Raw genomic sequence first — 12,174 nt, forward strand, 5'->3', positions numbered from 1 at the left:
AGCTGGATATTTGCATGAAGTGTGTGTGGCTTTTTGCCTGAATTGTTAATCAAGTGATTAAGTGGTAAGTGAAAGTAGTGCATCCAGATGACATTAATGCTGTTCCACTCCTGGATGCCTGCTGAACCAGTCACAGCAAATTATCTGTTTTAAACCTCCCTTAAGCTGCTCATCTGCAAATCAAAGCAGGGTTGGTATAGGCAATCTATCATGTTCAGTCACCTTTCCTTCCACAGGCTTTTTATACTGGTCTGACTACAAGAGTTGTTTTGCTTTGTAGAAGTGGATATGACGATGCCCGCTGCTTCTCACCACAGACACAGCTGAAAACTGCAGGCAGAAGAGCTTTGCAAAATCTTATCCAGACTGGAATGTCTGTAGTAAGCTTGGACTTTAACTTGCAGGAAAATATTTAGGGACACTTTATTACTTCCTAAGTTCTTTTGTGTGTCCAGATCTGGGACCTCCAACACAAGGGAGATGAACTTGATGGAGCATGTCCAGAGGAGATCACCAAGGTGCTCAGAGGGCTGGAGCACCTCTCCATGAATACAGGTTGAGAAAGCTGGGGTTGTTCAGCCTGGAGAATGCTTCAGGAGCACCTAGCAGCCTTACAGTTCCTAAAGGGGGGGGGTCACAGGACAGCTGGAGAGGGACACTTGATGGAGCATGTCCAGAGGAGATCACCAAGGTGCTCAGAGGGCTGGAGCACCTCTCCATGAATACAGGTTGAGAAAGCTGGGGTTGTTCAGCCTGGAGAATGCTTCAGGAGCACCTAGCAGCCTTACAGTTCCTAAAGGGGGGGTCACAGGACAGCTGGACAGGGACGTCAGGTCAGGTAGTGACAGAAAAAGGGGAAATAGCCTTAAGCTGAAGAAGTGTAGGTTTAGACAAGGTATTAGGAAAAACTCTTTATTGGGAGGGTGGTGAGGCTCTGGAACAAGCTCTCCAGAGCAGCTCTGGACACTCCATCCATGGAAGTGTTCAAGGCCAGGTTAAATGGGGCTTTGAACAACCAAGTCTAATTGAAGGTGTCCCTGCCCATGGCAATGTGTTGGAAACTAGAACATCTTTAAGCCCCCTTCCAACCGTGACCGTGATTCTGTTTTTCTATCGGTGCTGCGCACAGGATGTAGAAACATCTGCTGGCAGCTGTGACCCTCCTACCCTTCAGGCCCTTCACCGTGGGTCAGCTGAGGATGAGCTGAGCGCTGTGACACTGTGTGCACACCTACCTCCACCTTCGGGCACCCACGTTACTGGCACCCTCCTGCATCACCCTGCCCTGGGTCACCTACCCAGCCAGCCCCCGATGTGCCCGGCCCCTCGGCGAGGGCAGGGCCGAGGCGCTGCCCCGTGCCCCCGGCTCCAGCCGGGCCCCAGCCGGCGGCGGAGCGGCTCCCGCACCGCCCGGGGCCACCGGCAGCCGAGCGAGGCGAGCGGGCCCTCCCCGGCGGGAGGGAGGGCGGGAGGAGGGAGGGAAGGAGCGGGAGAGCCGGGAGAGCGGAGCAGGAGCTGCCTCAAATGCTTGAAATAATTCCGCTTCCGTTCAGAGCCGGGAACAGCCTCCCACGGCACCGCGGCCTCGGAGCCGACTGCTCCGTCCCTCAGCCGCCGGCGGCTGGCCCAGCATGGCAACCTCCCCGCAGAAATCCCCTTCTTCCCCCAAGTCCCCCACCCCGAAATCTCCCCCCTCCAGAAAGAAGGATGACTCCTTCCTGGGCAAGCTCGGCGGCACGCTGGCCAGGAGGAAAAAAGCCAAAGAAGGTAAAAATTAACAAGTTTGCATATTTCCTGGGAGTTACCTTACTGTGGGGGGAGGGAGGGAGGAGACAGGGGGAGAGGAAAAGGCTCTGGGGAGCGGGAGGAAGGGGCTGGCGGGGAAGGACGTGCGGGGTGGGGTGGGCAGGCGAGCGGCGAGGGAGGAGCCGCCCCGGCCCCGCCGCTGCGCCGGCACCGCGCGGGGGCCGCTCCGGGGCCTTCTGTGCGGGCCGCTCCCGGGTGTGCGGGCAGTGTGTGTGTGCGGGCCGCTCCCGGGTGTGCGGGCAGTGTGTGTGTGCGGGCCGCTCCCGGGTGTGCGGGCAGTGTGTGTGTGCGGGCCGCTCCCGGGTGTGCGGGCAGTGTGTGTGTGCGGGCCGCTCCCGGGTGTGCGGGCAGTGTGTGTGTGCGGGCCGCTCCCGGGTGTGCGGGCAGTGTGTGTGTGCGGGCCGCTCCCGGGTGTGCGGGCAGTGTGTGTGTGCGGGCCGCTCCCGGGTGTGCGGGCAGTGTGTGTGTGCGGGCCGCTCCCGGGTGTGCGGGCAGTGTGTGTGTGCGGGCCGCTCCCGGGTGTGCGGGCAGTGTGTGTGTGCGGGCCGCTCCCGGGTGTGCGGGCAGTGTGTGTGTGCGGGGCCGCTCCGCGGTCCGTCTGCCGGCCCGGCCGCGGAAGGACGGAAGGAAGGCAGGAGCGCTGCCCGCCGCGGGCCGGGCGGCCGGCGGGCCCCGCAGGCCTGGGAGCGCCCGGGGATTTTTTTCCCCTCAGCGGGATTTGCCTCCGCAGCTGGGGCGGACCCCAGAGCGCGGTGCCGTGCTGTGTGGGCCACAGCGCGGAGTGTGGGTCAGCACGCAGCGCTCTGTAATGCATTCCCCTGACACGAATTCATAGCAGCGGTCGCTCCTCAGCGGCTCGGAACGCAGTTTGTCCTTCTGCTGGGCAAAAGAGTTTTGCGTCCCGGCAGCGAACCTTTACGGAACGCCTAGCATGTGCAACAGTCTGGTTCTTTGTCCGTACGTGTGAATTAATACCCACCCCCCGCTGAATTTTCCTGTGTGCAATCCCATGAGTTGAGAGAGAATTGGAGTTTCACCTCGCTCACCCATCGTTTTCACAGCTGAGCTTAATTAAAATATGATGCAAATAGAGCCAGCGTAACAGTCACTTCAAAAGAGTTTTTCAAGCAAAATTCATTGCTTGTGAGTGTGAAGAAGGGTATGAGGCTCAGCAGTCCCTTGCTCCTGGCGTGCACTGGCGCTGGAGCCAGGCACGCAGTGTTTCAGAGCAGCTCCAGTGCTGCGGACACGGATGACGCCACTTGGGAGAGCACAGCTCCTCGTTCTGTAACCCTCACGTCATCTTGCTGTGATGTACAGCCTTGCTTTTCAAGTAAAACCATGCTGCACGATTGTGCTCACATTATTTGGCTTTTTCTGGTCATTGTAGATGGACCAGATGAAATGGTAAAGAATGACAGCTCCATTAATTACCTACTTCTTATGCTGTTAAGAGTATTTGTGACTATTAGCAACATGGAACTAGCAACAATCTTCTTTGATGAGTTCTGATTGTAGGTATGTTTGGAGATCTTTAAGTGAGCCTATTTGTGGCACTTTGGGTATGTCCATTATATTGTTAGTGCTGTTTCTGCTATTAAATGCTTTATTCCTTAGTGACAGATGTCTGAAGTCACAAATCTCCAGCAAACTGTTAGAGGCAGCAGTTACTTTTGTCCACTGCCTTGCAATCTTCCAAAAATCTGTATTCTGTATACTTCTCATTAATGTATTACATTTATTGATAAAAACCTGCACCTGCCATTTCATATTGTCTGTCCTTTTGAAATTTTGAAACTGCGTTGTCCATGTCTTTTGTGTTTCCCAATTTTCTAAGGTCTATCTAAAAGTAACTGGTTTAGAGAGCTGGGGTTTTTTATATTAACTTGGTAAGGACTGTTACTTGCTGGTGGACAAAAATGTATTGTGTTAAATTCACCTTAGTATCCTTTTTACTTGAGTGTGTATTAGTGACATTTCTCTGGTGGAAGCATATATAGAGGTGAAACTGATAGTATGCTATCTTATCTTTATTGATTTATGGGTTTTAACACATTCAGGTGGCTTCAGGCTTACTGTGAAGCCTGTCCTCTTGCTTACTTCCTAATTTTTTCTCTGCTAAAAATAAATATAAGCTTGCAAACTATTAATGAGCATTGTTCCTTGCTGGCTGTGGCCCACGTAGGTTCCATCTTAAGTCGTGCTGATTATTTTTTGTAGGGCTCCAAGTGTTTTTGAAGCCTAGCTAGGAATTTCAGAGGTCAGATTGCTTGTTCATCTAGGATCTGAGCTTTGGTGTGGTTTTTTTTTCTGCTTTAACCAACCTATGGCAGGTTTCCTATGGAGGTGGGTCTTGGTCATAGAAGTGCACGTGGTTATTCACCTGCTTACACACAGGATGTGTAGGAAAATGTTCAGTGTAAGTCAGGATAAAAGAGGGACAACTGAAAATTTCCATGTCTTTCAGTTGGTGTAAGTTCTGCTGTTACAGAGAGGACAGAAGAATACTGATTTACTCCAGGGTTCTACCACAAGGGCTAAGAACTGGTTTTTAATAATGCAAAAAAATGTTTTATCTCTTGTAGGGACTATGCTGGTTTCACTTTAGTACCATCTCTGCTATATATGTAGTTAACTGTTGTAGGTGATACACAATTACACATCTGCGAGTTTTGTATTTTTGTCATCAACAGGTGTTTTGATTGTTGTCAAAACTGCATTTTTGTATATTCCAACAACAGAGACAGTGCCAAAATGCTTCACCAAATGAAAATCCTTTAGGATCTGAAGTGACTTTATGATGAAGAGTAATGCAGATTATATGTGAAGAAAGTTTATGTAGTTTTAGGTGTAGCAAAAATAGTTTCTAATACAACATAAAATGCAATATCAGTATTGACATTAATTTATATGCATAAATATATATATATATAAAATATAGCAAACCTTTGCTTATACATTTCAAAGTTCTTGGCAATGGTAAGAGGTCCACCAGTGGAAGAGGGGAGGGTAGTCCAGACAAGTGAAATGAATTCTCTAATATCAGAGTACAATTTATTGACCAAAACAAAGAATAACCTGAGCTACTTGAGATATCACACATGATGTAAGCAGGGATTAGTCATACTGTAAGACATAGGTTAATATGGCAAATACGTTGCCATTAAATATTAAAGAGTATTTGATAAAATCTGGAATTTGGAGCTCAGATTTGTTTATGTTGTTGTCTGTCATGTAGAGCCATAGTCTGGTTTTCATTTACAACATCTCATCACCAGTGGTGTAATTTCAGGATGAGAACATTGTACTTTGGTCTTCCCTGTGACAGCATCTGCAGCTGCATCTTGAGATGGAGCATACATTCTGTTAAGGTAGCAAAATTACAAATTAAGTATGTTTGGAATTAATTAAATTAGCTTTTTAGGCAGTGAGAGAATTGTGAACAAAGACTAGAATACTTGACAGCCGGTCTGCAAACTGAACTGCGGTGTGCAGAAGTTGTTTGTGGTTTTTAATAAGGTTCCATCCCCTTCATTGCTGAAAAGCATTTAAAGACTGGCCACCCCATTATATGCTGGTGAAGGATCCCAGTCCCTGTCTATCAGGAGTTCAGATGTATGATGGAGCTCATCATATAAGCAAAAAAAACCCCACAAATTAGATTTTTTTTGTAAGCTTGTTACAGTATTCTGTAATGTGTACTAAACATGTCTTTAAACACATGTAAAAATAGAACAAAATGGCCTTTTTAAAAAAGATGGCGGGGTGGGGGACTGTGTTATCTAATGAATTTTTCATGGTGGATTTAGTAAGGTCGTGTGTGATTGTCCCCCTTGAATTTTCCTGGCCTGGCAATTATAAACACAGAAAAATTGCTCCCCCTAATAGCTTACCTTAGTGTAGAATGTAAAGAATTGGCCCCTGACATGCTGATAAATCTGTGACACATTTGGGTATAGAGAGTGAAGTTCAGAATTACTTAAATTGCAGAGGAGCAGATGGGAAGCAGACAGCTTGAACCCGTGAATTTGGTGGAGAGCAATTGTATGGGCTCAGTCAGTTTTCCAATTGATGTGACATCAATTTCGGTAATTTGACTGCTCTTCTGCCTACTTTATTTGGGGTTGATGGGCAGGAGAAAGAATGAATTTTCTGCTGTCCTCCACTTATGATATTTCTTCTTTTTGTGTTTGTCTTGTTTTGGTTTTGACTTAATTTTGGTATGTGGGGTAGGCAGTGTGCCTCTCTGTGTGCCTCAGGGAAGAATATGTTAGCAGTGTAAAATAATGTAAATTCTGGTGGGTTTTGATAATAACCTTAACTTTCTTCATCTTTACTTCATGTATTTTATGTAATAATATGAAATCAGAAAAATCTAAGAATACAAAGTAAGAGTAAGTGTAGGCTGATGAAAGCTTTTCAGGTGCTTCACGTAAAATGTTTGTCTTTCTGCAATCCATGAGTAAAATGGTTTGCTCTGTGGCTCACTGAGAGAAAGATCATACCTTGGTCTTGCTCTGGGCCTTTTCCAATGAAATAAATTTATTTCTTGATATAGAAGAAGTGTTCTGCTGGATTTTAATTCACTCATTTTCTTCGGACCTGTTTCTGCAACTTACTGCACAGCAATTGCAAATGACTTGTTTTTGTGTCGGTAGATGTTTGTGCTCGTCTGTTTCTTGTGTGAGAGATTCCAGGCTGGCTGAAACACTCTGCAGGCTTTTCTTTTCCTCTGCTCTTCCCTGATGCTGTATTTAAAAGCACGTGCTAGAAGAACCGATCTGTGTTTGCTGATGTAGGGCATGAATGATGAAAATGAACCACTGGGTGCTAGTTTCATACTGGTGTTTAGAGGATGGCATGTGGTGTCTCCTGTGAAAAGGGAGACATGGGAAAGGCTTTACTGTCACTCTTATTAATGCTTCTGCCATTCTGCCTTTGACAGTACCTCACCCCCAGGCCTTCCAGTGCCATCAGAGTGGCTGAGCAGCTGGTTTTGCTGTCTGACATGAACGTGTTTCTCCACCAACCTCGCTGCACAGCAACTGGAATGTGCTCAGAGTCTTTGCCCTGTACTCTGTGCCACACATTTCCGTGTCCCCAGTGATGGTGGGCAAAACCTATTAGCATCACCATTGAAGGAATTACTGCCTTGGAGCAGGGTCTCTTAAGTAGATAAAATACTTCTGTTCTGTGGAAGGAGCAGACCTACAACAAACAGAAAAATAGAGGGGAGGTCCACTTGCTTTGTTTGTTGTCACTTCACTGATTCAGTGGGAAGGAAGAGAATTACCTCTGAAAGCTGAACACCCTCCTGTTGCTTGGGCTGGGATGGCAGTGGTCCTGCAGATGCAGCTCCCAGGGATAAATGTGGATGACAGCTCTGCCCTGCTTCAGGCTGTTCAGCATCTGTCCAGCCAGGCTCTGCCCCGGTGGAGCTTTCTTTGTTCCCCCTTTTATAATAGCATTTGGCTCCAGTTGGTTCAGAGAAAGACATGAAAATATTGTGAATGTGTTTCTGAATCTCAGAAGTAAAAGATAATCCTAAAATTATTCTTAAATTTCATTGTTTCAACCAAATATTCGTGCAGGGCCCAGTCCAGTTATGCTCAGTCCGTGTGTTTCACGTACAGCTCTGCAGGAACATGTGAGTCCCAGGTGCCAGCTTTTTTGCCAGACAGGTTATGGAGTGTATATCCAGAGTTAGGCTGTCATGGTAGAGCTGAGTGTGAGTGCCTCCCAGCAGGTGCAGAGGGGCTGGATCACACAGGTGAACACTGTGCTGGCAGTGCTGAGATGAACAAAGCACAGCAGTGCCAGGGAGGAGGCAAAGGAGCCCGTGGTGGTGGCTCGCTGGAGGCAGGAGGAGCCATGCAGGGAGGGGATGTGTGTGAATGGAGCACAGGGCCACATTGTGAATGATTATTTTCTGAAATAGTGCTGTGGGGTGTTTTGGATGCCAGAAATGTTTTTTAAAAGGAATGGGGGGTGGGGGCTAAAAGTGAGTCTGAGTGGATCTTACATGTCTCCAGTGCCATTGTGTTCAGAAATGATAAAATACCTGTTGTGACATCTGTTAGCATTATGAAGCTGTTATGAAGCTTATACCAAATTCAGTTGGTTTGCCCTTTCCTGTTAGTATTGTAAAGAAGGCATTTCTGCCAGGTACCAGGGCCCTGGGCTTTGATCCCCTGTTGTGACCCAGAGCAGCCATGAATTCTACTGTTCTCTGACTACCTGCATGAGGGCAGCAGAGCCATTGAACTCTGTCTTTGCATTTCTCTTGCAAAAGCCTAAATTATGTGGGCAAGTCAGCTGCTGTAGAAGTATGCCTTTTATTTCCTGACTTTCTCCCATTTAAATAATTCCTTCATCATCTGAGCTGAGGTTTCAGTTAAAAATAAACATGCATTGAGCAATTGGTTGAAGAGCCTCCAGTGCTTTCAGATTACAGGATGGAGCCATGAAAAAGAAAAAAAAAAAGCCAAACCAAAACCAGCTAGGGACCAGCTCAGATTGATGCACTTTTGTTTCAGTGCTAATTTTTCCTTTACCTCTCCAGATTTCAAACATGCATTCCCTTAGATCATCCTCATAAAAACATATCCAGTCTGAGTGAAGAGTGAAGGTGGATATAATGGAGTAATGCTGCAGAATAAATGCGAGGTACTCAACTGAGGATGAAGTTTTCATCCTCAGTGAAGGGAGTGAGCTGTCAAGAGCATCTGGAGTTTTAGAACTCTGATGTTTCCCTTAGCATTTAAAGGAATCCACCCTGAAGGTAAGAGAAGGCCTAGAGGCCGAGGTGGCCAAGAGAAAATTTCTCACTGGATTTACATCTTCTGAAACCCCTCACCTTAAAGGCAGCTTCCTGTAAGTACATACAGGTCTGTGCTTTGGACAGAATCTCTGGGATGTATCCTAATTTTTATTTTCTTTCTTTTATGCCTTTCACAACCATTAAATGATGCCCTCCCTGCAGAACAAATAGTTTAGTACTGCCCTCTCTGCCTTTTTCACAGAGATTAAGATAAGGACAGTCCAGTTTGTTTGTTATGTCACTACATCTGAGATCGAGTGCTTCCTAATAACTTAATCCAGAGCTCTGCAGTCTTTTTCAGCAAAATGCTGGTGTTGCTGAGGGTGAAATCAGCAGTTGCAGGGACATAGTTCTTCATTAAGTGAAATTTTAGAAAATCAGTGTTTGAGGTGTACCTGAAATCGTGTTGCTTTTCCATCTACTCTTCTGTCCTGTTCCTTTTCCTCCCCACACCAGTTCCAATTCAAATACAGTTGTTGTATCCCCAACAATAAGCTGTTCTATCAGCGAAGCTGCAGGCAAGCCCACAGGAAGACATCCTGAGAGGCCAGCTGACACTACAGGTGGTGCAGTCAGTGCTGTGCTGGAAGCAATGTTATTCCATTTTGCTTGAGAGAGGACGAGCTGCGAGGCAGGATATTTTGCAGTGCTTCACATTTTCACTTGCAGCTCTTCCAAATGTGGGGCTGGGCTGGGGCTGAAGGTGTAGCTTGCTCTCTGTGTGTTCTGTGTTCCTTCTCCAGCTCGTAGGAGTTCCTGTGCTGCTCTTGTGTGTGTGGCTGTGTTGGAGCACTGAGTAGCAAAGCCTTGCTCTCTACATGTATCATCATGCATTTTCTGCTTGGTGTGCTAATACTTACTGATAGATAACATTATTTGGCTTGAATACCCTTGTCCCTGTTGGAATTGGGTGGGTGTGTGTGTGTGTTGAGTGCACCAGTGAGTTAATTCACTTTAGTGACCAAACTGAAATACAAACAAAAGATGTCTTGGACCAAAAGCAAAATCAGATCAATAGCCTTTTGTGAATCCTTAGTCTACTCTGCAACTACCCCTTGGAAAGCTGTGCTCAGGCCAGAGAAAACCAGGGGCCAGAAAAAACCTAGGGATGTGACTGGTCAAGAGTGAGTTGTGCTGGCAGAGCTGTATTAGGAAGATTAGCCGCCATCTGTTCACCCAAATCCTGCACCTGGCTCTAGACTGTGCCACTGTTCATCAAGCAGTGATCTTTCTCAAAATATTAAAGAATTGCAGGCTGAAATAACAAGGCTCTACAGTCTTCCAAATGCTCTGGTTTCCTTTCAGTTTTGTAGTAGTCCATGGGAAATAATTGCATGTGGTGCTATGAAATGTTCTGATCATATATGTGGATTTAATCCAAAAGGTCCCGACTCAGCAATCCTGCTTTCCTTTTTAATCTTTGCACTTCTCTTCCTGACTTCTTACTGATCTTTGTGTCAAGCAGCACACAGTGTACTGTGGTTGACAATATGTTACTTTTTCTTAGATAATTATTTTTGTGACAGAAAACACCTGGAATATGAATTTCTGTGTGTCATTTGTAGTAGTTGCAGTTATGGTTAAGTCCCTCTGGCTTCTCTTATTCCTGCTTAGCATAGAGTTGCTCCTGTTCTTTGACCTTCCAGTGGAGTGGTAGAGCAGTCTGTGCCACTGATCTAGTGATAGGTGATATTAGCCTTTATTCATAGTGAAACCTATGAAATCCCACTTGGTAAAAGGGACTTTAGGAGGAGAGGGGCTGCAACAATTGCCAGTGAGCACTGTTCCCCATCAGAAGCTCTGGGCAGAAGTTGAAGGGTGTGGTGGGGAGAGAAGCAGCTCCAGCCCAGTAGTGATTTCCCGCACATAAAAATACAGTCTTACACTGCAAAATCTTTGAAAGAATAAAAAATTGCAAATGTATCCTAAACATTATAATTTCCTGAATATTCCTTTAACATAAGGCTGATAATTTTTTAATGGAATATGTGTTCACAAGAAGAAAAAGTCTGCCACCCCATCTGTCTAAATCTCCTTGGGAGTTACCAGCTCTTTTCCACTAGCCATGTTTCTTTGGTCATTTTCATACTGTGCTTTCCTGTGTTACGTCTGCTAAAAATACCTAAAACTCCACGTTACCAGCAATGGTCCCTTTTCAGACAGCATGCAGATAATGATTGCTGGGTTCTTTTCTGATAGAATTCAGCACTCTAGCTTCTCGTTTACTGTGGAGGGAAAATTGAAGTAGCTCCTGATGACGGTGCCATTTCTGGGCTTTCTGGGTTGTGGGAGGTGCATGTTAATGTGTCAGTGCTGTCCTGGCCACTGCACCTGCAGCTTTAGCCCACGCTTGGTGGTTTCCCTGGAACTGCAGTAGTGCAAGGCTGGGTCCTGTGGAGGGAAAATTGAAGTAGCTCCTGATGACGGTGCCATTTCTGGGCTTTCTGGGTTGTGGGAGGTGCATGTTAATGTGTCAGTGCTGTCCTGGCCACTTAGCCCACGCTTGGTGGTTTCCCTGGAATTGCAGTAGTGCAAGGCTGGGTGTTAGTTAGGTGATCACAGGGCTGTGGCTGAGCACTGTCCTGGCCCAGGGACAGGCAGGTGTCACCCTCAGCAAACACATGGACAGGGTGCAGGCAGCCTGCACAGCACGTGTGCTGCAGGGCTGGGAGTTAAGGTCAGAATTTCCCAGACAAGAATGCCTAAATTGCCGTGCCCTACTTATCCAACTGAGAGCTGGATTAATGAAAGGGAGAGTTTAGACAGAGTACATTTAGAGTTTAGACTTTGGGTACATTTAGTGGGAGAAGAGATGTTTTCTTTTCTATCTGTACAGGTGGTCCTTTTGAAGCAAGCCAAAATAAGCTTCCTCACCTGGGTAACAGCCTGAATAGGTTGGCAGGGTGTGAATCCATTTTCAGCACATGTAAAGAAAAGTGTAACAGTTTGCCGGTGCACAGCCTTTCATTTATTTTTTCTTAGCAGTTTTTTTCTTTGGCCACTGAGTTAGGATGAGGCCTAATTTTTTTTTTTTTAACCTTAGGCAGTTCTAAAGTAGCAAACTATTAATAGTGAAATATTGGTTTAGAAGAACACTAATGCACAGGGGATTCTAGAGCAAACGAGGCAATGCTGTCAATGGTTCAGATTGTTCTTAATTACAATAATGGCATTATAGGAGCTGCAGTTGCTGTTGGGCACAAAAGAAGATAATGATAATGTCAGAGTGCTCAGAGTAAATGCAGTATAATGTATTGCAGAGCTGAATTCAAAAGATGATATGCCTGACTTGTCGTCAGAGTGCATGAAGAAGAAGAATGGTAAAAGGTCAGAACACTTTTTGTTGTAACTGTGTAGTTCAGGAGTTTGGATTTTGTGGTTTATTTGGGGGTTTTTGTGGCCTATGCTTTCAGGTTTAAGAAGAAATGTCAAGTCTCATGTGTTTAAATGATAAGTATTAATTTTATTAGAAGGTATGATCACATCTGTCCTGCCCACTTGGAATAAAGAATATCACTGTTGCTTTGAGAAGGAAAGGAGTTATCTAT

At 46.0% G+C, this 12,174-nt stretch overlaps 1 protein-coding gene across 1 annotated transcript in view; it reads left to right on the top strand.

The window, feature by feature from the left end:
- Nucleotides 1–1,444: 1,444 nt before the first annotated feature.
- Nucleotides 1,445–12,174, top strand: part of PARVA (parvin alpha) — a 63,439-nt gene continuing 52,709 nt past the window's right edge. Inside the window, exon 1 of the mRNA XM_039725006.1 lies at nucleotides 1,445–1,767. Coding sequence (XP_039580940.1) covers nucleotides 1,632–1,767 — 136 coding nt within the window. The 5' untranslated portion in view covers nucleotides 1,445–1,631. The remainder of the gene's footprint in view (nucleotides 1,768–12,174) is intronic.

The sequence above is a fragment of the Passer montanus genome, unplaced genomic scaffold, assembly GCF_014805655.1.
Source record: "Passer montanus isolate IOZ18808 unplaced genomic scaffold, ASM1480565v1 scaffold54, whole genome shotgun sequence".
In the NCBI taxonomy this organism is placed as follows: domain Eukaryota; kingdom Metazoa; phylum Chordata; class Aves; order Passeriformes; family Passeridae; genus Passer; species Passer montanus.